This window comes from Lonchura striata, chromosome Z, assembly GCF_050655825.1.
Source record: "Lonchura striata isolate lonStrDom1 chromosome Z, ASM5065582v1, whole genome shotgun sequence".
In the NCBI taxonomy this organism is placed as follows: domain Eukaryota; kingdom Metazoa; phylum Chordata; class Aves; order Passeriformes; family Estrildidae; genus Lonchura; species Lonchura striata.
In genome coordinates this window covers 76,936,417-76,961,180 of record NC_140740.1, presented here as the reverse complement: position 1 = coordinate 76,961,180, position 24,764 = coordinate 76,936,417, and the positions used below count along the sequence as shown (strand labels likewise).

General features: G+C 38.5%; 1 protein-coding gene and 1 long non-coding RNA gene across 2 annotated transcripts in view; one reads left to right on the top strand and one right to left on the bottom strand.

Annotated features, from left to right (window-relative positions):
• The window catches only part of LOC116184646 (uncharacterized), a 71,927-nt gene extending 60,692 nt beyond the window's left edge, over positions 1-11,235 (top strand). Inside the window, exons 4-5 of the long non-coding RNA XR_014951468.1 lie at positions 8,914-8,977; positions 10,696-11,235. This is a non-coding gene — a long non-coding RNA (uncharacterized LOC116184646). The remainder of the gene's footprint in view (positions 1-8,913; positions 8,978-10,695) is intronic.
• ERCC6L2 (ERCC excision repair 6 like 2) overlaps positions 1-21,603 on the bottom strand; it is a 48,536-nt gene extending 26,933 nt beyond the window's left edge. The window contains exons 1-11 of the mRNA XM_085567323.1: positions 21,405-21,603; positions 18,471-18,895; positions 16,018-16,137; positions 14,389-14,582; positions 13,059-13,220; positions 11,670-11,877; positions 10,128-10,268; positions 8,615-8,728; positions 7,088-7,207; positions 1,063-1,134; positions 339-484 (exon numbers count right to left, since the gene is read on the bottom strand). Coding sequence (XP_085423449.1) covers positions 339-484; positions 1,063-1,134; positions 7,088-7,207; positions 8,615-8,728; positions 10,128-10,268; positions 11,670-11,877; positions 13,059-13,220; positions 14,389-14,582; positions 16,018-16,137; positions 18,471-18,895; positions 21,405-21,426 — 1,724 coding nt within the window. The 5' untranslated portion in view covers positions 21,427-21,603. The remainder of the gene's footprint in view (positions 1-338; positions 485-1,062; positions 1,135-7,087; positions 7,208-8,614; positions 8,729-10,127; positions 10,269-11,669; positions 11,878-13,058; positions 13,221-14,388; positions 14,583-16,017; positions 16,138-18,470; positions 18,896-21,404) is intronic.
• Between the last annotated feature and the right edge of the window lie 3,161 nt (positions 21,604-24,764).

The following is a 24,764-nucleotide window of genomic DNA, read 5'->3' as shown; positions in this document are numbered from 1 at the left end:
TCTGTCTCCAATAAAATTAAAAGCCTGTTGTAGATAATGACATAATAATGTTTTAATAGGAATGTTTAAAACTGCTTCTTCAATCCTACAACAACTTTAAACTAGGATCCAGAAGACCCACTTCTTTCTGATCTTAGAAATCTTCACAAAGCAGAAAGGAGGGAGGGAGAAGGTGTCTATATATTTTAAGAAGCTTCAGACCAAAGCAGTAAGTCTACACTTACTCTCACCTTCTCAAAAAGTAATCCCTTACAAGCTCAGCAAGAAAAATGCAGAGTAACCAATTTACTAACGCTTGACAGACATACTGAAACAAACTACAAGTTAAATTTTCTTACATTGTAGATACAAGACATATGTTAATTTCCTGAAGGCTGTTGAACTCTCTTACAATTCTGATCCTATCTTCTGATTTTGTATTTCCATCAAGTCTTCGGTAATCTAGCCCAGATGCCATGCAGTACTGTTCTAGCACATCTAGCAACTGAGTGGAAAAATGAAGAAAAAAGGAAAAAAAGAAAGTTAAGTACTTAATAGTATCTTTTAAATTAAACATGATCACAGGGACTATGTTTATCAAATACATTTTTAGCACACCACCATTGCTAATTATGGTAAATATTTGCCATTTTGGTATCAACATTCACGATTCTCTTTAGCCATGATTCTACAGCACTCAAGGTGTTTAATACTGGTGTGTCTGACTCCATCATCCCACCCTGGCTGCCTGTTTCATCGCTACCTGTCACTCAATCCACCCAGTCAGCAGGCATTCCATTTAAGCAGTTTCCTCCCATCTTAGCAAGCTGATATTTCTTTAAACAACTATTTCAGAAAGCTCTAGGGAAAACAGAAGAGTCTTACACTTGTTCTGCCATCACCCATTTTTATCATGAAGTAAGACAGGGTTTCAATATGCTTGTGCAGTATGGCACACTGTTCTCATAATTACTCTGAACAGTAAAAACAATAAGGAAATGTGGCTGACAAGGTGTCAATTTTCAGATTCACACTTAAGAACTTACTGCTGCAGTTAATTGATAGAAATAACATGGAGCTCACCTTTGTGGAAAAGGAGAAAAGAAGAACTTTATCCTTATTTTTTTGGAAGTGATTTAAAAGCTGCTGAAGGACCTGTAATTGAAGCAGAAAAATAAAGACATTTTTATCTAAAATCTAAATTTTTATCATGTTATCTTGCACACACTTAACTCATGTTTTGAACCTCCAAACAGACTACACTGAAACTTATTTGCAAAGCCAAGCAGAGCCATAACAAAAATCATTACTAACATAATAAATGGCCTAAAGGTAATGGAGATGCTGGAACTTTGCATTTTCAATGATGTACATGGAAATCCTACTGTGAAAAGGTTATCCAACCATTAACAGGTAGATTCAGAAGCTACTTGTGTCAGTGTATAGACTGCAACAGAACATTACTTATGTCACACTTTAGCTCAGATTCTGAGTTTTTTCATTTAAAAAAAGCACATATTTATCCTGAAAACTCCAAGGTCTGTTTAAACTTCCTGTCCTACATCTGAGTTCAGAGCTTGTTGGAACTTGTCTTCTTAAAATAATCAGTGAGATGTATGCCTCTCCCCTCTCCCACTCTCATCTGTTGCTCTGTTTACAGTAGGATCCAGCTTCCCAGACTCTGTACAGACCTTGAAATGCCAATAATCCGCCCACACACAACGTTCTGGTGGGGAAGCAAATAATCCAGAGCCTTGTGTATAATAGTGATACTGTTATTTTCAAAAGAACCATGTCCACATCTGGCAATGGCCGCTCCAGAGCACTGTGCTGAAGTCATACACAATGGGAAAAGAGGAATTTTCTGTACCATGACTGTAGCTTTTTCCCACTGGGCAATAAATATTTTTGAAATTCTATTTCTTCACTGATAAATAGATAAACTGTTAATCAATAATTATTTAACTACAAGCCTAGTAAGTCTTTGACAATCAAATAATGATGAATGTTTGTACTAATGTTACAATTTTGGACAATATCTAGAACATAAAATAGTAATTATATGTCACTTATGAGCTCCTTAGTAAATGTTAGCCAGCTTGTTACAAGTGAAAACAAGGTACAAATGACAGATTTTTTTGGCCTCATTTCATTGTACATGAACATATAAACTAGGATTTATTTTACTGGGGAAAAATGCACAACCGGCCATTTAGCAGAAGGTATACTACTCACATTTGCATTTTATTTAGCCACATTAAGAAAAGAAACAGAAGTGACATTCTTTTAAACTAGAAGAAATTGGCTTCTGTGTTATTGTTGTTATTATTAAAGTACAGGTCAAATAGTGAATTTCCTACAGGAGAATACAAAAATAAATCCACCCAATTCACTTAAATGAAATGGATCAATTTCATCCCCATGGAGAATTTAGGCATTCTGGAGTAAGAAACAACTCTAACAGGGAAAAGTAATTAACGTTTCTGCACCAAAGATAAGCAAATTCTACATTTGCACACCAGAATACTATCCTGTATGTTTTTAGCCCAAAACAGAAACACTTGATCATACTCAAGCAGAAGTCACATGTTCTAAGAGACCACATGGATTTAAGCATACGTCTCCCCATTGCGATGCATTGTGAGTCATCTATATGTGATGAAATTTTACCTCTTGCTTTTGAGAACTTTTTTCTATAGAGATGTTCAAGCTAGCCTGCAGTATGTTTTAAGGCTTCAAGGCCAGCCCTGCCTGGGTCAGGGTTATGTTTAATGACAGAGGTTACCATTTCTTGCAAAGTGCTCCAAGAGACTTCCATTTTCCTACTGAATGATGATATCCCAAGCAAAACTAATTAAATCAATACAAGAGTTACTCCTAAGAGATTTGTATTAAGAACAGTATTCCAAAACCCCACAAATGGTTCTCTGTGGAAATGTATGCAGTTTAAAAAAAATAAATCTTAAAAAAAATATTTCAATGGCCCAGACATTTAAGAACCCTTTACACCTAAAAGCTTATAGAGTCTCTCTGAGACACAATGTTAACAAAACTGTAGAAATAATCAAACAAGGTAGTTTGAATGGGAATTACTGCAGGATTGTAATACTATCCTCACTTATCTTCTTTTCCAAGCAGTCCCCAATACTTCCATGTGGACAATCTGAAATCGTTGTGTTTCAAAAGCAATGAACAACTTGTCTTTAAACTTTGTAGGTGTCCACTATTTTACAACATCATGACAGAAAAACAGTTGTTTCCAAACAAAACATGACATTCCTTTCAGTTCTCATATATTTAACTATGTCTATTTAAAAATCTAAGCATGAAATTTACCTTGTAATAAAACATGCCAACAAAACTTGCACACTGTATGTTCTGCAGTACATGGGAAAAGGAGGGGATAATTTCACAAAAAAAAGCTGAAGCTTTTAATCACTGTGTATTATCCATCTCCCACTGTAACACAGATATGTAAGTGTCCTCATTATACCGTATTAGGTACCCCATCAATGATTATACATGTTGTATATTTGGATTGCAGGACTGTTTTTTCCAGGCTCTTGTAATCCAAAATTCAGAGCAAAAAGCCTGGGGTGGCATGCTACAGCTTGCAAAACACAGAGATGACTCACAAGAACAGGTAGGACACAAATACTCTTTAACCCTTTCATACAAGCAAATCTAGTTTTACTGGTGGAAGTAATTCATATCCCACAACAGAATGTTTCTGGGTGGTTGGAGGAGAGATAGGCTAAGCAGATGGAACCTTTTCAACTCTGCAAAACAGTAACAGCTGCTTAACCAATAAACATTTAAAAAAATCACAGCCTTTCCCCCTTCCTGAATATTTTTTTTTAAATGCTGTAAACTATTCCTTTGCAACTATGTTTATCTACAAAAGAATAATCACCTGTACCAAAATTTCTATGTAGTCTGTAGTGAATTTTAAGTAATGCTTATTCAGTCTACACTACCAGATTAAAGTTACAAAAGAATGTCACTTAGTTTCCAGAATTTATGAAATGAATGATGAATTTATTTATCTAGGAAATGCAAACTACTACAGTGCAACAAGGTTATTAAAAACATTTTACTATAATTAGTCTCAGTTATTTCCAAATAAACATGTTAAAATTTTATAAAGCCATTTCCTAGCCCTAGTACCAGTTGACTCCTCTGTGATTACATTCTTATGGTATGACAACTTTCTAAATTACATACTTCCTGAATGATTTGCTTTCACAATATAAAATGCACAATCATCACAAATAGCTTCCATTCTATAATTTAGGCAAAAAAACCCCAAAAAGCTATGAACCGGTTTTTGGCATCATCAAGTTAAAATTAATGGACCCAAAACCCATCTTATTTTCAATGATAGCTATGTAACCATTATCGTCCTTCCAGGCACAAAGATCACTGAATCATACAATAGTTTCAGTTAAAGATCATTTAGTTTCAAACCATGCCACCATGGGCAGAGATGCCACCTACTAGATTCAAACTGGCCTTGAACACTTCCAGGGACAGGGCATCCATAGCTTCTACAGAAAACCTGCTCCACTGCCTCACTACCCTCACAGTTAAGAATTTCTTCCTATTATCCAACCTAAATTTACTCTATTTCGTTTTGAAGCCATTATTTCTTTCCCTATCTCTGTAAAATGTCCCTCTCCAGATTACTTTAGACTTCCTTCATCACTGAAAGGAAGCAATGAGATTACCCAAAACCCTTCTCTTCTCCAGACTCAGCAACCTCAATTTCCTCAGCCTTTCCTCATAGAAGAGGTGTTCCACCCATCTAATAATCTTTACGGGCCCTTTGGACTTGTTCCAGCATGTCCATATACTTTTTCTGCTGAGAAAGCTGGATACAGTACACTGCATGAATGAAGCAGAAGAGGAAAATTGCCTCTGTTGCCCTAGTGGCCACATCTTCTTTGCTGTTTTCCAGGACACCTGTGGCTTTCTTGGATGTAAAGAACAACCCTTTGGCTGCATCTACACCACTTCAGCTACCACTCCCTCACAGCTACTGCACAAATTTAACTCAGGACCACATCTTACCACAACCTCATTTCAGGTAGTTGTACAGAGCAGTCAGGAGGCTCAGGGGAGACCTTTTCTCCAGGCTAAACAAATCCCAGCTGTCTCAGCTGCTCCTCATAAACCTGACACTCCAGACCCTGCACCAGCTCCTTTGCCCTTCTCTGAACATGCTCCAGGCAGCATCTCAGTGTCCTTCTTGCCCAGAGGGGCCCAGAAATGGATACAGTGCTCAAGGTGCGGCCTCCAAGCACATACCAAGCACAGGGGAAGAATCACCTCCCTGATCCTGCTGCACGCAAAATTTCTGATACAAGCCAAGATGCCACTGGCCTTCCTGGCCACCTGGGCAAACTGCTGGCTCACGTCCAGCCACTGTTGACCAGCACCTCCATTACCTTTCTCAGCTGGCAGCTTTCCAGCCACTCTGCCCCAGCCTGTGCTGCAGGGGGTTGCTGTGGCCAAATGCAGGACCTGGCATTGGGTCTTGCTGAACCTCATACCATTGGTCTCAGCCCACTGATTCCTCTACAGAGCCTTCTTAACTTCCAGCAGATCAACAGTCCCACCCATTTTAAGATTACAAATCTACTGAGAGTGCACTTGATCCCCTCATCCAGATCATCAGCAAAGATGCTGAACAGGACTGGCCTCAAAACTGAACCCTGGGAGACACCACTGGTGCCTGGATGTCAACTAGATGTGCCACCATCCATCACCACTCTCTGGGCTCAGATACCCAGACAGTTTTTAATCTGGCAAAGGTGTACAAGTCCAAGCCATGGGCTGCCAACTTTTCCAGAAGAATATAACAAGAAAAAAAAAAAATAATAACAAAAATTACAAGTAGCAATGTGAATAATGTCATAGTGAAATAATTAGTAACAGAATTGCTTCATAAGCAATTCTTCAATTTCTGAAGATGATGGATTTGGTTTTTAATGCTATGTGTTAATTTAACAGATAAATTCACATTCGCAAAATAATCAAGTGTAAGCAACAAAGTTAATATGCAGGCATTTCACACATATGTATTAACAGTAAAGAAAGACATTGCTTACATAGTAACAAATCAGTAAAGTGGCAACAGCCATTCCTGCTACAGCAACAGAGTCCTCCCACTACCAAAAGTCCCATGAGGAAAATGTTAATATCCAGGCTTACGGAAAGCCAAAATTCTGCATAGCTCCTACCCCTCCCAACTCAGCTCCAGAGTACCACTAAAACTAGTATGGTTTCTTTTTAATTAGTTGTATTAGACATACTTTTCATCTACATTAAACAACATCATCCTCAGATACACTATATGTCATCATGTAACCTTTTGTTCCTCTCTGAAACCAGAGAAAGACAGTTTCTAACATGAGGAGTTTTGCAAATTCATACTAGACACATTTATTTTGGTCATCTTCAGAGAAACTACTATTATTTTCATTTACTGTCCAAAGCGTTCAAGAATGGGTTCAAATACATTTTCACCAGTTCCATGCTATTCATGATTGTTTAGGACCCACTCACATTTACCTAAGACATTCTTTACAGCCTGGAGTGTCCCAGCCTACTTGGCTGCTTCTGACACAGTTACTATCCATACCTGTGACCCTCCTCTGAACTGTCCTCTGAACCTTTTCAAATCTAACATCTGCTTTTTGAGAGGAGAAACTGGAGCTACACACAAAATTGAAGCTGTGCACAAACCATTAAGACCATAATTTTGTTTTGCTTCCTTTTCTTTGACAGATATTTCCAACTGTCACCAGAATCCATGGTTTTGTGAAACAATAGTTCTGTTGACTGTAAGAGTAATTTCCATGCCCACCATCAAACATGTGAAGCTAAAATCTCAGAAAATTTTAGCTTCACAGATTACTCTTATCCAGTCTTTGCCCAGATAAATACTGATCCATGACAGGAGATTCCTGCTGTTGTATGATGAACAGTAAACAGAATAACTGAAACCCCCAGAACTATTAGGTGTATATCTTATTATATCCATATAATATAGGCCAAATCTATTACTATTAATAAAATTTATATTTTTTCTAAGGAAGGGGTTTACCTTCATTTTTCCACTATATTTTGGATCTGAAATAGTTTCAAAGGCTGCATCTTTGCTTAACTGCACAAAATCTGGAAAACTGGAAAATACCTGGTTGCAAACTCGTTTGATATGTGCTTCCTGGAAGAAAAGCAGAAAGATTAAACAGGTGTTAAAAATCAGAAATATATTAAGCAATGCGAGGAGTTAAATAGGTTGAAATATGATCTGCCAAAGTATCTCAAGAGTTATGTGGTTTTTAATTTAGTTCACTACAAAACTGCTGGATAAAACATATCCTGTGTGTTTTGCTTTGTTTCATTTAAAAACAAAGGATTTCTTAATCTGAAATCATGGATCACATTCAGAATTTCTTCTCCTGGACAGAACTGACAGTTTCAAAACATTCTGCTGCCTTGAGGTTTGCATTACCCAAGGATTGTGCACCAACATTTCTCTTGACTTTCTCAGGTAACAAGCCAGTATGGGAACTGCATATTGTTCCACAACAAAAACTGTACAGGAAATGGACTTAAGGTGTTCAAAAGCCAGATAAAGCTCCATTGCTAAATTTAGCTCTGAACTTAATCACAACCTCACACTTTAAGTCCACTTTTCCAGAAAGAAAGAAAAGACCACATCTCTCACCTAAGGATAACACACATAAGCACCTTCAATACTCAAGGTAAGAAACACCATGAAGTATTCGTTGGTAAAATTAGCAATTATGCATGATGCAGAAGACTCTAAGTCACAAAATACTTGTATTCCGTGATTTCAGAGCTTATTTAAATATCAGATATTATAACAACAAAAACTAAAAATGCAGTACACAAAAAAGCCCACTGAAAACATCTGGGAATATGCTGTGCGTAATGTGCTGGACACTAAAAGTAACATTTATGAGAAAGCAAAACTGCTTTAATGGAACAAACTTGCAAAATTAGCTAGGACGTTCTGGTTTCTGTTCCTTGATAGATTCTAAGAAAAAGTTGTAACATCCCTAAATCCCTTTCCTCATTCCTGGATCTTAAGGCTCACACACAAGCATTTCTGAAACTCCCGTTTGTGGGTCTTGTTGCTTGCCACAGTTACAAAATAAGGTGATCCTGATTGAGCAATTTCTTCTAAAACCTGTTTCTCATTATTTAAACAAACTCAGCTCTTAACATAAAGCACTAGAGAAAAAAAACATTCTAATTATCCATTATTTTTTTATTTGCACTAAGACATTCCTCTTATAGGCACTCTTCATAAATATAACAAAAATGGCACTATTAGAAATAATTAAAAATTACTCTCCCTCCTAATCTCTTCGATGTTTTATAACTCTTACTTTCAGGTATGAATCAACTAAATGAACATGCTGTTTTATATAACATCTTTACAAGGTATGCATCTGTATGACTGAATGGAATAGGAATTTTACAAAATACCTTAATTGCAGTTAGTTAAGACTTATAAGGAGGCCTGCAGCAATTTTCATTCAAGAGTTTCCATCCCATTCATTTTACAAAAGTATATTTTTTAGATACTTTTGAAACTAACCTGCAGTTTGCTAGTGCTGTCTGTCTGCAGCAGTGCGGCATGATTTGCAACCTTCTGTAGGATCATTAGGTAACTGAAGCGCAATGACTTAATTGTTTCACCATGTGCATTTGCCTACAAAAAAAAGCCCAGTTTATGAAAATAAATACTACTGAAAATAAGTAATAATGTCAAACAAGTGCTATTCTTACCAGGTTTAATTCGTACCAGGTTTAACAATTTTCAGTACTATAACTAATCCCCAAGAGATGAATACTGTATTTCTGACAAAAATTAATCAAGTTTTATTTTTATTTCAGCTTTGCCACCCTTCTACAGACATCCCATGGAGATAAACAAAAATTCTTCAGTAAACAAGAAACGGTAACTTTATAGCTAACTAAATCAAGCAAGAGCAGTTTGAATGACTTCTTACCTTTCAACTGCTAACTTTTCTCTCCAGCAAAAGCCTATAAAGCTTTACAAACATCTCAAATAGCGTAATTCAAGCTTCAAGACATTCTACAGTGCAACAGCAACTGTGCAACAGCATCAGCTATCTTCCTAGTTATGGCTGGCTAGCTTGATCAATATTTGTTTTCCTTTGTCTTCTCAAATTACTAAATTTCACAGTTAACTTTGGAATAAAACAGTCCATAAGAGCACTCAACTATCTGCAGGCCTGCCTACTGCCCTTTTGTGAATGAAGTTCACCAGCATTTCTTTTTTTCTACAGAACATCACTAGAAACAAAAGCCTGCAAAGAGGGCTACTGTCCATGGAATACTAAACAAAACTGATAAGGGGATTGCTTATAAAGAAAGATGCAGGAAACTGAAGAAGCTACATCATTTGGAAAAAAACTCAAAACACTGCATAAGAATCAGAGCAGGCTAGAGAGATAAAAGGGAGAAATGGGCGTGTTACCTATGCTTCTAAATGTTTAAAAGATTTGCTTAATATGAGACTACTGAGTGAGGTAAGCAAAATAAATACAAAGCCAGACTGATTAAGGTTTAAAGAGGTCCAGAAAAGACTGAAGAAATCAGCAAAGCTTGTGCTCTGCGGTGCTGTTACAGTTCTCCCCTCATGAAGCAAGGCAAAGTCAATGTTAGAACACAAGGAACTACCCAGGCAACCTGCTAAGTTCAGCCAGCATGCCTCCCATTCCCAGCTCCTGCACACACCCCCTGAGGCACCTGGGAGCAGCATGCCTGACACGTACTGAACATCTCAATGCAGTAGCTTTGCCAGTATCAACTAAATCACAGGTGCATTTATTAATACAGAAGTTCCAAAATTTACTGCATACGGAACAATCACCTGCTCAGGGCATGCAAAGCAGCTTTGCAGTAACCCCAGAGTGCTTAACTCTATAATGCTTGTGATGCAGCTCCCCATGTTTCCAGCTGCGATTTCCCAAAAAGATGAGCTACAACTAGACAAACATTTCAGTCAGCTCTTCATCAGCAGAGAGTCACTTGAGAAATTCTGGAGACTACGCTGTAAAATCCAAACAGTGCCAAGTTCTTACTTTGTAACAACAGTTCTTCCTCTTCCGGCCACTATTGCAGCTACAGGGCTCTCCTGCTCTTAACACCAAGGTTACATCATCTGTCTCTAGCACAGCCTGGTACACAGCTTTCTGGAATTCAGTTAGGGAACAAAACACCATCTGACAAAGAGAAAACACAAGAAACACTATCATGTACAGCATACAATGAAAGGCAAAAAAAACCACTGCATCAAAAAACACAAATCACAGATCACTGAAAATAAAGTAGAAATAAATACTATACTTGCTCAAATAGTTTCAGGAAATTATTCTACCACCAAATGAAAAAAGTGAATATTGACAAAAAAAGAGCATGAAACTGTAGCAAAAATGTATGCATACGTATTCTATTCCACCCCAAAATTCTACAAAGAATAACAGTGTCATTCTACAAGAACCTGATGTTATTTTGCTCAAAACCTTTAAACATGGCTTTTGTGAAGGAATAGGAGGAAGGAAAAGTGAGAGAAGTAAATGCATAATATTAATTACAGATTTCTCTCTGTTTTGCAAGGTGCTTAATTTGCCCTTTCTTTCCCCTTTTTAGGCATTAGCTGTTGTAGGGCACTACCACAGGCGGGACAAACAGAATAAACAATGAGAAGGCAAGGAACTACACAGTGCTATGGCGAAAACTCTGATCCCTCTTCTGAAAGACCATGGGTGGCATCTCCATGACATCTTTAGTCTTAAGCAGCAGGAGACAGAAATCCCAAGATCATTCCTTAACCTACACTATCAACATAGCAGCAGCACCATGCTGAGCTATAATAATACAGCAGTAACTTGAACATGTACTCACATTAACAAGATAATGCAAAGAATAAAACCTGCTAGATTCAGAAAGGAGACTGACTGATGTTTGTGTTAATCTTTCCTTCAGAAGACTGTCCAGATGACATTATTATAAACTAAGGATGAAGAAAAACCACCAAATTTTGAAAATAAAACCAGATGCAAACTTACATATTTGTCAACTCAGATGAAAAGATTTAGCAGAACTCTTAGCTTTTTCAATAAAGTATTATCACTTCATGTAATATTTACAATTGCATCAGATGAACAGGATTACAAATCTATCACAGAATCCATTTGTCTGAGATTTTTATTTCAAGATTGAAAAACAAGGGAGTTAAAAGCATACTGTTCCATACACAAAGTGTCAAGATGCAAATTCACAAGTTCTGCATAGAATTTCAAGACATTTACATACATTGCTTTGGGCTTGCAGAGGTAAGGACAAAAACATACATAAAACAGATGTGTAAATCACTAATCAGAAGACTAGTTGAGCACTTTCATGCTTGATTAACTCCATTTCAATGTGCAATCATAGTAATTATGTGAACAAAGCACACTACTTCAAGTGCACTTTGTCCAAGGGTATGGATTCTTAAGTTAGAAAGATTAAGAAAGAACCATAAACTACAGACATGATGCAAGAGAGAAAATACAACAAGAAAACAAAAAAGAAGAGATACATTTATTAGCATTGTATTTGAAACATGAAGGCACTCTTACCCTATCTTCCTTTTTTGGCAACTGATCACTGATAAGCGCTTTGGTACGTCTCAGAAACCAGCCAGACATTATTCTTGCCAGCTTCACCATGGCCTTACGACCTGTTGCTAGCTCCCTTTTAGTTGCAGTGTGCCTCTGGCCATGCTCCACTGGATCAGAAAATTTCTTCTTGAAATGTACTCTGCTACCTAAAAGTCCTGGTACAGCCCTATTAAAAAACAAAACGGGATGGGGCATCGATTCACTGATTTAAAGCATACCATACATTTTTTTTCTGACTAACAGCAAGATATCTTAAAGTAGCAGTCACTAGAGAAACTACTAAAAATTTTAAGTACAAATAGAAGCATGCACTATTTTAAGACATGCCATCTTCCCTTTGTTTTCTATGATCCTCAAATGCTAAGACATACCCCTCAGGAAAAGGGTTCCAATATCATGAGAAAAAACATTTAGCAGAACAACAGAAATCAAAATTATACAGAAGCCCTAAACTACAAGGCTGCAAGAGTTGAGGAGACTAAACTGGAAGCTAAGCAGTCATGTTTTCAATTTTTACTGGTTTTATGAAATCAGAATATGCAGATATTACAATTAACAAAATAAAATCTTGAGAAACCAAATAGTAGAAAGAATTTAGTAATTGTTGGCAGCATTACACATTGGAACAATTTACCAACAGCATCAGCATAGTTTTAATGAACCAGATGGAACACTAAGCTTAAAATATTCCTCCTGCTAATTCTGTTCTGTATGTCCTTATATTTAAAGTATGTTTGCTTTGTTCTTTCTCTGCAAAGCATTCCCAAGAGATTTAGATTTGTATCTACGGTCAGTTGTACCTCTCCTTGACCATTAAAGTTTTTCTGGACAAGACTTGCTTTTCAAATATGCACACTTGTGTATTTTGGAAAAAAAAAGCGCAAAATGCTACTACTTTCATCCTCCAAGCAGGTCAGAATGACCTGCACATACTGGAGCAAAGGCACTATGTTGGTCAAGGTTGTGTAATGATTCCCTATCTACTGGGTGAAGGACAGAAGGAAAAAAGAGTGTCCCTCAGGGAAAAAAAAAAAAAAAAAAAAAAAAAAAAAAAGAAACAAAAAGGAGGTGGAGGAAGAATAATTTTAACTACTTCTCAAATTCCCCAAAGAAGCCATCTGGGATGAACTCCAAATCTATTAAGTAAGTAACTGTAAAATACCAGGAGCTTACCTCCCCAGGAAGTCATATTCTTAAAAAAAAGCAGGTGTTTTGAGGTTGAGGTTTGTGTTTTGTTGTTGTTCTTTTAACAACACAGATGGGTCCATATCATCCAGTCCTGCCCTAACCCCACTGCACAGTCAACACACAGAGGTGTTTAAATATAAAATAAAGTATTCTATTTACCAGTCCATAACACACCAAAGTTCCTTCATATTATTTTGAAGAATGGTTCCAGTAAGACCTATGCGAACACTGCATTTTAATGACTTCATGGTTTGAGTTATTTGAGCCTTTGGATTCTTGATTCTATGTGCTTCATCCACTATCACAGCAGACCACTCTATACTGCAGATCAAAAAAAGATTCCATTCATTGACATTATTTGTCCCATCATCCCACATACATAGAAAAAGTGAAGCCACACAAAAAAGTGAAAGTCATACAAAGCCGTACAAAAAGTGAAGCTGTGATAATATTATAACACATTATTATTTTTTGATTTCCCTGTTTTTATATTATACCAGTCTATTTCCTTATATTGTTTGTTTCATAAATTCAATTAACATAGTTGAACTTAATGGCTAAACTACATTGTCAAATAAATGAGCTACTGTCACCTGCATCAAATGCTTTCTGTGAACAAAGAAGCTTTCAATCTGTGGACCAATGAATCCAGCATATCTCATTAAAATTAACTCCACTTATAATTAAGATTTACAAAAAATAAGTCTCTAAAGGTAAACTACTGAAGTACACTTAATATAGGTATGCTTCATTTTGCCAACAAAAATTATCCAAGACAAATACCAATGAACTGAAAACATTTCAATCTGCATGGCTTTCTACAAAATAAAGTATCACTCAAGAATATATATACAATATCAATATAGCAGAGAAATTTTAATATTTTGGGATTGTGATAAGAAGGAACATTGCTATAAGCAGTGACCAAAAGATATTTTGCAGCCAGTTCAAAAATAAAACTTAGGGGTAGAATGACCTGTACACTGAGATAATAATAAAGTCTTCAACTCTCTAGGAAGATATTTACTAACTTCATGAGTTCACTTTATATATATGAATATTTCAGAACACAACCACATCCATATTGATTGCAAAAGGCTGAAACAGACATGTCTAGAGATGTTTAGTAGAAAGCATGTCTCCTGAGCAAGCTGCATTTAGTTCACTAATGAAGGCTGATCTTGTGGCATTTTTGCTAATCACTAAATACATTCATTCATATTCAAGTTCCTACATTCCCAAAACATGCTAAAAATTGTAGTTTCTGAAAAGTCTAACAGATGTTCATATCCTAGCTCCTTCCACTTAAATCTCTCATACTGATTCACATGCATAACTGAGCGTACGTATTCTTATTCCTGACAAGTAATTACTTAAGAGCATCTTTTTAGGCTGCAAATATATTGTACAAAAAAAAAGTCCTTGAAAAGAACAATGCAAATTAGACAGCTAAAATTCAGTGTGTACAAAAAGATATTAAAACTATTACCTGTTAAATTCATCCAAATACAGGCGAAGTATCTCATATGTCGTAAGAGCAACTTCACATTTCCCTTGCTTGATGCGATTCATGTCATCATCTTTTTTACTGCCATGTAAGACAAAGACTTTAAAGTATCCCCATGTGTCTAGCTCATCCTTCCAGTTGTACAGCACTGAAAGAGGGGCCACTATGAGGAAAGTCTGAAAACAAATATATATTATAGTATCACTTGAAAAATTAAAACATAGCAACTTCTCAATAACAGAAGTCAAGATCTTAACTATTTTACTGCTCTGAGCAGACTGTTTAATTCTGTCATTTCAAAGATGTATAGAACATATCTAAAATTAATATAAATACAAAAGTAATCTGTTTACCCTGAGATGTGTATAATACAGCAGAAAAATACTGTCATACTAAAATTAAATACTACAAAGCACTACTTACTTAAATTATACTCTTAAATGCAGTAGGATGTGAAACTATCATTTTGCATTGCCATAGCATCTGTATACCATAAAATATTTTACAAATGGAGAAAATAAAAGGATGAAGAAGTTGAGCAGCTTCCTCAAATCTGTAAGTCTAGTCATCATGTGACTTGAAAACAGATAGTCCTGAAGAGTTTAAAAAATTAGGGGAGCTCATACAATTCAGTATCACAGGATAATAAAATCAAACAGGTAGGAAGTAACCTTGGGACATTTTCAGTCCAACTTAATAGTCAAAGCAGTGGCAACACTGACATCAAACCCAGGCTTAGCCAACTGAGGTCTTCAAAACCCTGTAAGGATGGATGGGGTCTATAACCGCTGTGTGACGTCTTTCAACATTAAATGTCCTCAAAGTGACATTCTTCTCTCACTCATAGTCAGAGTCAGAACCATTCCTGTTTCTTTGCACATAAAGTGCTATCCCTTTACCCCTTCTTCTCAGCCTGTTACTTCCTGAGGGGCATGTATCCATCATTCACAGAGCTACAGTCATACGACCCATTATGCCAGTCAAATTCTCTTAACTACTGCAGCAAAACAAAAACAACAACTGAAAATAGAAATCACATGGTTTCTGTAATGGGTAAAATTAAAATACTCTTCAGATTTATCTTATTCACACCGAAGTTTTACATATATCTTTTATTTGCTGTCACTGTATTTGATTACCTAGATTATCAGCCAGACTTACTTCCAACATTAAGACAGCCAGGACATCTCAAGACTATTAGCAATACACTTTCCAAACATATGGATTTGTCTTAATTAAATACCCTGTTATTATAGATATATATGCTTTTTTACTTTAAAAATATCATCACACAACACTAATTTTCTACTCACTAACATGGGCTTTTCAATGTACTCTAGCCACAAATCTAACCCAGACAATTCCAAATGTTTTCTATTAGTGCAGATGAACAGTAGTAACAAATTAGACAATAACAATTAGAGAGAGAGGGCATTATGGCAGTCATGAAAACTGAAGGCTTCCCAAACAGTACTAGGAAAGGCATGAAATCCCACCTCAGCAGCTGAATTTTAAAAATTAATGTACATAAATTCCTAGAACAAGCAAATAAATAAATCCAAATATTGCCTTTTATCAAAATCCTTAAGCTAGTGTCACTAAAAGTTGTACCTTCTTGGGGTTACAATCTGAACCCTTTTTCATTGTCCTCAGTAAAAACTCCGGCATATTATTTTCAATATCCTCATGTGTTCCCTTCTTGTGCAACACTGCAGCCAAAAATGAAATGACCTTGAAAAAGAAAACAATTCTCAGTGACTACGTACAATTGAATGAATTCCACAAAAAATAAACATTTAAGACAAAATCCTGGACAGGACTCTGGAAGATGGTTTAGTTTGGTGGGGGGGTAGATTTTTTTCTGGGGGGTGCAGACATGAGGTGTTTATTGGCTTTAAATAAATGTTTTTAAAATGGGACTTTGGATTTCTAAGAACTCCTTCAACTAATGATAAGAACAATTAATTGCTCTATCTCACTCTTTCATTCTTGAAGTGGAAATGTCACAAAAATACACTAAAGACAGAGTATGAATGATCCAGGAAAATACAGAAATGAGGCTTGTCTTGCAACTCTCCTCCTTTTCAGTGTACTTGAATTTCAGATGAGAAAACACAAGGAACAGATATTCTCTAACTATCCTCTCAACGTTATTCCTGCAAAAGGAAGAAGAGGCTTATCCTACAGGTTTGTTTTTTACTAATACACCTTTTCCTCTATGTTCCATTCCTTCAAATTCCTGTTGCTGACATCAAAACCATTTTTTTTCTTTTGTGCTATATTCTCCCATCTGCCTAAAACCAGTCAAGGTGATTATGAGAACACATTTATTACAATACACCACAGCAAGGACAAACATCCCAGCACAGGCTATTCCAAACTGCTCCTATCATAATCCAAAACAGGAAGAAGGCAGAGAACAATCTGGCCAGAACATGCAAATTCAAAATTCACTTGGGATAAATGGTATCCATGGACTTCCATCCAGAAGCAGCAGCAAGGACCAGATGCATCACCAGAGAGGTGCCCTTCTTTTGAAAACTCAACAGGCTCCTTTTATTCAGAACAGCCAGCTCCAGCCACTTCCTTTGTGCAGCTGCTACACAGCTGCTCATAGCAGGACAGAGGTAAAGCTACCAACTGTTGATGTCCAAAAAAAAAGAACTTTCTCCCTCTAATGATGTGGATAAAAAGCTAGTCAGGAGAGCAGAGTGCAGAAAAAATACCCCCTGAAAAGAATAGTTGTATGGACAGAAGAGAGAAGAAATCCGTCACACGTATGGCCACAGAATGAAAGAAAGGTATGTAGAATAAAAATAACCCAAACATTTTTATACATACTGTCTCATAAACTGAGGTTGAGATCAACTGCCAGTTTGCACATGTTGTTTTACTAACGACTTTGAGAATTAAATCAAATTCAACTGAACAATAAATCTCCATGTCTTTTCCACGTTCTCCATTCTTGGAAGAATTTGCATCACAAATTTATAAGAGCAGCAAAGGCAGTGAAACAGCAACTCATTATAAAAAAATCTTTGACTCTTCTAGATCAAGCAAGAAGCAATCTAAATGCCTTGACAGCAAATTACTGTTTACTGTAATCACACTAAGAAATAACATTATTCTATTTGCCTTCACCTAAGCTTCAGCTTGATATGAATGAACCATATCGTTGGGACATTTAAAGCAAAAATCAGTTCAGAAATATAAAGAATATTAAAATTCAAAGGATTTCCAGAGTAGTTTTTATTTCATGAACCATCCTATAATTCAGAAACAGTAAGCTTCAGCCAACTGACAATCCTAAAGCAACTTTTTTCTAAGACTGTATCTGTTATTCAATGAAGTTTAGATTTATATTTTTCATGTGTATTAACCTTTTCTAAACAAGTTAATTCTACCATTTTACTTTATATTTACTGAACTGCCTTTCCCATGCTGAACTTAAATGCAAATACTGTGTTCAACAGAAGATCACAGAATCATAAAATGGTAAGGGTTGGAAGAAACCAACCTTTAAGATCACCTAGACCAGATTGCTCAAGCCCCCAGCCAACCTGACCTTGAGCACAAAGGCTACTGAAGTGGCATGGAATAACAAAGCACTATTTCCACAGATGGAAGTGAAAGTGACAGTTCTTTTGCATTTCCAGAACAGTGAAACTAGTTGTTTTCAGGAAAAAAGGAAAAAGGTATTTTAAAAGCAAGAGTCAGATAAGAGTCTCAAGTTCTTTTACTGTATTCCAGTGCAAACTGCTTTCATTATGAGCAGGTAGCAATGGTCAAAGTAAATTCAACACACTAACATTTTAACTATCATAATTACTCATGCTTATACTAAAAGGAGTTCCATCCCAGTTTTATGGCCTGTTAAGGAGTGACTCTTAAATCAGCAATGGATTCCTGGATCTGAGCGCTGTCCTGGACATCATGTCCTGCCTTATCCACCCCTGTAACAGCAGAGGGAGGATTAAACTTCACAAATACAATGCTTTTTAAAAAAAGATTTACAGATCCCAGAAAATACTATATTCTCCCACTGTAACAAGCAAAAAGAATACCTGTATTGTTTTTCCAAGGCCCATATCATCTCCAAGAATACACCCTCTTTTATTAGCATAGTGTCTATACAGAAACTGGGCTCCTTCCCTTTGATAATCACGCAGGTATCTGTTAATTGTATATGGGATAAAATCGCCATTGTCAGATAATTTAAAAGCAACTCCAGGAGATGGAAGATTTTGGTCAGGAAAATATGGCTTTTCCAGATCACCCTCATCAAATATTGAGTTCTTCCAGGGTCCTCGACTGTCTTTGATTTTACAAAGTTTTCTTATTAGTATTTTCCTTTCTTCAGAATCGAAGAATGATACAACAGCAAATGATTTTCCATTCTTGTCCTTTTCAAGAGCAGTTATTGTTCCTTCATGAAGTTTTCCATTTTCAAAACAAGGTGCAAGGCATTTCTCCCCAATATGCCAATGGTCTATTAAAAAAAACAAACACACATAGTGATAAACTGGCCTGATGTACAAAGTATTTAACTTCTTCACTATTAAAACAATAGATATAAATTTAGTTGACAAAATGCACACAACTTCATACAAACACTTTATTGAAGGTAGCACTAGAATCAAAATAGCAGTTACTATTTACAGCTAGACTATAAAATTATAGTTTCCTCTAATGCCAGTATTTTAGAAATAACAGAAGGTGTATAGGAAAATAAAGCAAAATCCAGATTCCGATACATTAAGTTAACACAGTGGCTTCACACAGGCAAACACAGCAGTATGTACCAAAGTGGAAAGACCTCACATCACACTGACAATTAAAAATAATACAAAATACCTCTACTGGAAAAAAACAAGGTCTTCACTCTTCACAGTAAAAAGACCTTGCAAGTAATGGCTGCGCATAAAGTTTTCCAAATCTGAACTGAGAGAAAAAGGGGCATTCTTTCAAGTTTGCAGAAACAATTTTTAGTCTTCCCCTGCTCAATCATCCCAAAACAAAGGGATACATGATTCATCTCAGAACATTCATTGTTTCTTATCTATTTGCTGGAATAGTTTTGATACTTACAAGAAAGTCATTATCAATTACCATGAGGCACACCTTTTTTTTACAGGAAGGAGCGAGCCATGAAGAATCTTGCACCAGAGCAAGTATTCATCATTCTATGACCAGTGGTGGTATATATTCCTGGACACATCAACCCAGACACTTTTCAGAAGTAAGGAAAAAAGTTCTGAAGGCAAGAAATTCCACCTTCACCCATTTTAATGACTCTGAGTAAAAACTGCAAGAAAACTGATTTTCCCCACCAAGTTCTGAGCACCTGGAAGCATACACTTACAGGTTTAATGTCCACAATGCATTAGTTAAATCAATGATAACTCATAATTCATTTACTAAATTGATTTAATTATATACACTTAGAGAAAACAAAAGCATCAATGTAGCCAAGCTCACTATTCCACAGCCAGCACTGGCCCTAAGCTGAGACGCAGGTAACAATAAAAACAGTACAAGTCTACACAACACCCTTAATTCCAATTTTTTTTGGCCTCTAAAGTATTCTTTTAGTTACAGGGTTTTCATGGGCCACAGGTGATTTTGTCTGTTTAGCAAATACCAGTAGACTGCTCTCTTTCAAGTAGCTCCATTCCCCTTTCAACACATGCAGATTCCTAGAATTTGGAGACTTCTGACTAAAAATATTGTGGGTCTCCTCTGGATACAAGTCACACTTTTGCCTGATATGAACTTCAATCCAAAGACCTAAACTGACAGCCCACTAGTTCTTACATTAACAAGGTCATAAACCACAGTCTTCCCACTCAATTCACCATTTTGCAGATCTCTTTAATAATGGCCCCATTATCCTTATTTGGAGTTCAGCCCCATACCTTGTGACCTTCTACATAAGCTGCTCCAAGCCCCTCAGCCATTCCCTCAGACCTTCTCAAAGACTTGAAGCTCAAATGTAACTTTCTGAGGCAAAGGATAAAGTACAGGCTGTAAATTCAACAAAACTAATCCTTGAAGTTCATGGCATTTGTACACATCTCTCATCTCAATGCAAAAAGATGAGTACATTTACTTCTTCCAGTAGCATCTAATTCTTTCTGCAATTTCTTGAGAACAGGAACTAAAAATGAAAAACTGAAACCAGCTATGTACAGTACACTGTTATATATGCAAATCAAAATTAAAATAGCAGAGCACTTCTGTAATTCCTTTTTTTTTTTTACAGTAGTGAAGGGATATGCAACATGTTCAGAAACTCTCAAAGTTAAAACCATTATTTAAGACGACAGTTTTTGATTTTAGTGAAGCTTTTACTTGAGGTTAAGGAGTTGCATATGGATCATCACAAGTAAAGTTCAGGTGCAAAGTGAAATAAATTACACTGGGCAATAGTAGTAGTGTTACTAAACTCCAAACTTAGTGAGAAGTAGCAAACAGAATAAGAAAAAGGCTGAAACAAAAAATGGTATTAAGGACACCACTGCTACTAAGGGCCAGAAAAGAATGCTGATAAAGCCAATGCATGAACTGCTTAGTTTAACTAGCCTGATTCACCAACTTCTTGGCTTTTGAATTAGAACCATAATTCACGTGGACCAGTCTTTAAAAACAAAGAAAATTATCTCACATGGCTACCTAGCATGGGTATAATACAGTTGCCACGAATGATGAAACTGGATTTAGGATGCTTACCTGTACTTACACTTTTTACTACAGGTGGGAAAAATGTGCCACTGTCAACATTAACTGTACTAAATCATAGTGATAATGGCATCCTGTCACACACTCGTTCTTTTCAACCACTACTCCTCTACGAAATTATGTCGAATGTTTTCTAACCAGTGAGAATTGACCACTTAGACTGTAAGGTTTCGTTGTCCTTCGGTTGCTTTTTTTTTTCATTTTATACTCTTAACAAATGACTGTAAAAACAGAATTCGAGGAATACGGAATAAGCTTACCTGGGACACCATCATCACACATTTTAACTTTTGGCCGTGCAAAGCCCGACGGGGCCCGCGGGCGGGGGCACCGGGGGCAGACGGGCACCGGCGCGCGGGGGACCCGGAGCCGCCCCTCCACCGGGCGGGTCACGGCGGTGCGGGCGCCGCCGGAGCCCGCGGGGCACCTCGGTAAAGGGCCGGGGGCTGTCCCCGTCCCCGTCCCCGTCCCCGTCCCTGTCCCCGTCCCCGTCCCCGCTCCGCACCGCGGCCGGACCCCGGAGCGCCGCGGCCGCGGAGAGCCGGGCCCGGCCCCGCCCGCCGCGGGCAGCGGCCGCGCGGCAAATATCGCGAGAACTGCGTTGCCATGGTGCTCCGTGCTCGCCGGCGCCGGCTGCCCGCGGGAAATATCGCGAGATGTCCTGGCCGAGCGGCGCGGGGCCGCCGCGGCGGCGGCGCTCGGTGTGGCCCCTGAGCCCGATGTGGCCCCTGAGCCCGATGTGGCACCCGAGCCCGATGTGGCTCCTGAGCCCGATGTGGCACCCGAGCCCAATGTGGCCCCGGGACCCGATGTGGCACCCGAGCCCGATGTGGCACCCGAGCCCGATGTGGCCCCTGAGCCCGATGTGGCTCCTCAGCCCGATGTGGCTCCTAGGCCCGATGTCGCAGTGGGCCCTATGTCACACTGAGCCCGATGTGGCACTGGGCCCAATGTGGCTCCTGCACTTTCTGTGGCACACAAGCCCGATGTAGCACTGGGCCCGATGTGGCTCCTGAGCCCGAGGTGGCACCTGAGCCCGATGTGGCACCCGAGCCCAATGTGGCTCCTGGGCCCGATGTGGCACCAGGGCCCCATGTGGCACTGGGGCCCGATGTGATACCTGAGCCCGATGTGGTACTGAGACCAGATGTGGCTCCTGGGCCCGATGTGTCACCCGAGCCCAACATGGCACCCGAGCCCGATGTGGCACCAAGGCCCAGTGTGGCTCCTGCATGCGATGTGGCACCGGGACCAGATGTGGCACTGTGCCCAATGTGGCACCCACGCCTGATGTGGCACCTGGCCCGTGCTGCCCGTGCGTCCAGTTCTGGCCTCCTCAAGACAACAGCTCTTGGAGTGGGGCCAGCACAGGGCTAGGAGGAGGCTGATTAGAGGCCTTAGGAGCGTTTCTCTTCTGAGGGAGCTGGGCCTGTTCAGTGTCCAGATGACTGAAAGGAGACCGTATCAATGTGAGTAAATACCTGAAGGGAAGGTGTCAGAGGATGGAGCCAGTCTCTCCTCAGTGGTGCCAAGCAAAAGGACAAGAGACAATGGTCGCAAACTGATGTACAGAAGTTCCACTTTAACATGAGGAAGAACTTCTTTACTGAGGGCTGGTGACCATGCACTGGAACAGGTTGTCAGAGAGGTTGTAGGGTCTCTTTTGCTGGAGATACTCAAGAACGGACTGGATATAATCCTGTAATGTGCTCAAGGATGACCCTGCTTGAACAAGGAAGTTAGACTAAACTGGAACCTGGTCCCATCTAACCTTACCTGTTCTGTGATTCTGGGCGGCAGGGGGAAAGAGATCTAAAGTTATTCTCTGTGAAAAAAACTGGAGAGGTGAGGAAGCAGGACAAAGCGCTGATGCAATGGAAGACACAGCTGGCACAGTACAGAACAGCCAGCTGCACAGAGGTGATGGGTGCTGAGAGCCAAGAATCTGACTTTTGGGAAGACAAAAAATCAAGAGAGACGCGTTTGTTTAGCGCCATTCCACCTCCATCCATGAAAACCACTCTCAGGAGAGCTGAACTGGACACAGTTACATTTTGCAGATTACAAAGGCAGCCAGTAGCAATTACCCTGTTCTTGCTGAAAAGAAATTAGGCCCCACCAAGAAATCTATCCAGATGGACTCATATCTCAGTAGCAATGCAATGGAATATTACATGAAAGGTATGGCTTCCCAGATCCTTGCTATTACTTTGACAAAATGCCTTCACATGCATTTAATTGTGCTATACTTATTTCCCTTCAGAAAGCTAAATGTAAATGTGTGAGGAGCATGCAAGATTATTTTCAAATCAGCTTTAGCTTTTAATGCAGAAAACAACAAATTTGGGACATTCCTTTTAATTATCTTTCAGTTTATATAATTTTGGTGAATTTTTAGAAGGGATTAAGCATTATTAGTAAAAAACCTGGATTTTTCTGGCATATGCCACAAAATTCTGTACAATGAAGATGGGTAATTAGACTTATCAAAATTTTGCATCTTATAGTGTTTTCATTAGCAAGAAAGGCAGTAGATTTGGGTCTCTTTGCTGTTTCTGCTTGCAGCAAACATGCAAGCAGGCTGCCTGTCTGCTCTAAGAGTAATATAGATTTGTGCAGCCTAGATCAGCATTAAGTCGTTTAATTGTCTGCTATTACCCAGAATTTTGTTCTAAAAGAGGTTAATGAAAGCTGGGTGGTGGGTGCTCGCCAGTTAAACTAAACTAATAGGAAAATAGCAAGCATTATAACTAGCTATGTTAGTGCTATGTTAGAAAGTTCAACTATGAACTACATGAATATTGAGCACCACATACATTGCAGGAGGTTGCTCAGCAATAGAACATAATATAGTACCAGTATTACATTATTTTTGAGAAGTATGTAGTCATGCATTCATTCTAAAGGAAGATGAAAGGAACTATGCCAACCACAAAAGTAACCCAAAACTGAAAGGAGTGGCATGCTAGATTTTATAATGTGAGGCGTTCCCTGGACCTTTGTGCCACAGGGAACACCACAGTGGGCGTGGTCTACAGAAGCCTGGATAGCTATAGTTCTTGTTCCATCGAAGATGGGATGACTCACAGGCAGCTTTAGTTCTCAAGGGCTTTATTATTGGGAAAGGCAAATCAGGGTGAAGGGAGACAGCCACTAGAGAGGGCAGCTAGCTGTGAGAGCCCTGTCCTGAGGGTAGGTCAAGGTATATATCCGGGTGGGGATAGGAGGGTCACAGTACATAGGGACCAATGGGGAAAAGACTCGGGAGGAGCAGGGGAAGAGTGACAGGATGAACCAATGGGGACAAGGGGAAGGAATGGTTAACAGGAGGGAACCAATGGGGATGCAGAGAACAGGAAACTTTCTGGAACTGAGAGATAGTACAATGATTGACATAAACAGGGGAAGGTATAACAAATTATTGTCATGAGGGAGGCAGGAAATCATACAGTTGTGGTCTCCCAGGGCATCCCAGGGCAACTATCCCCAGGACCCCCTCCCACATCTCCCCCATTTTTATTTATTAAATAAATGTTTCCAAAAGTCTTAACTAAAGGTGTCTTAAACAAGGTGAGAGCAACTGAAATAATAAAAATGATGAGAAAAATCCATAGAAGTCC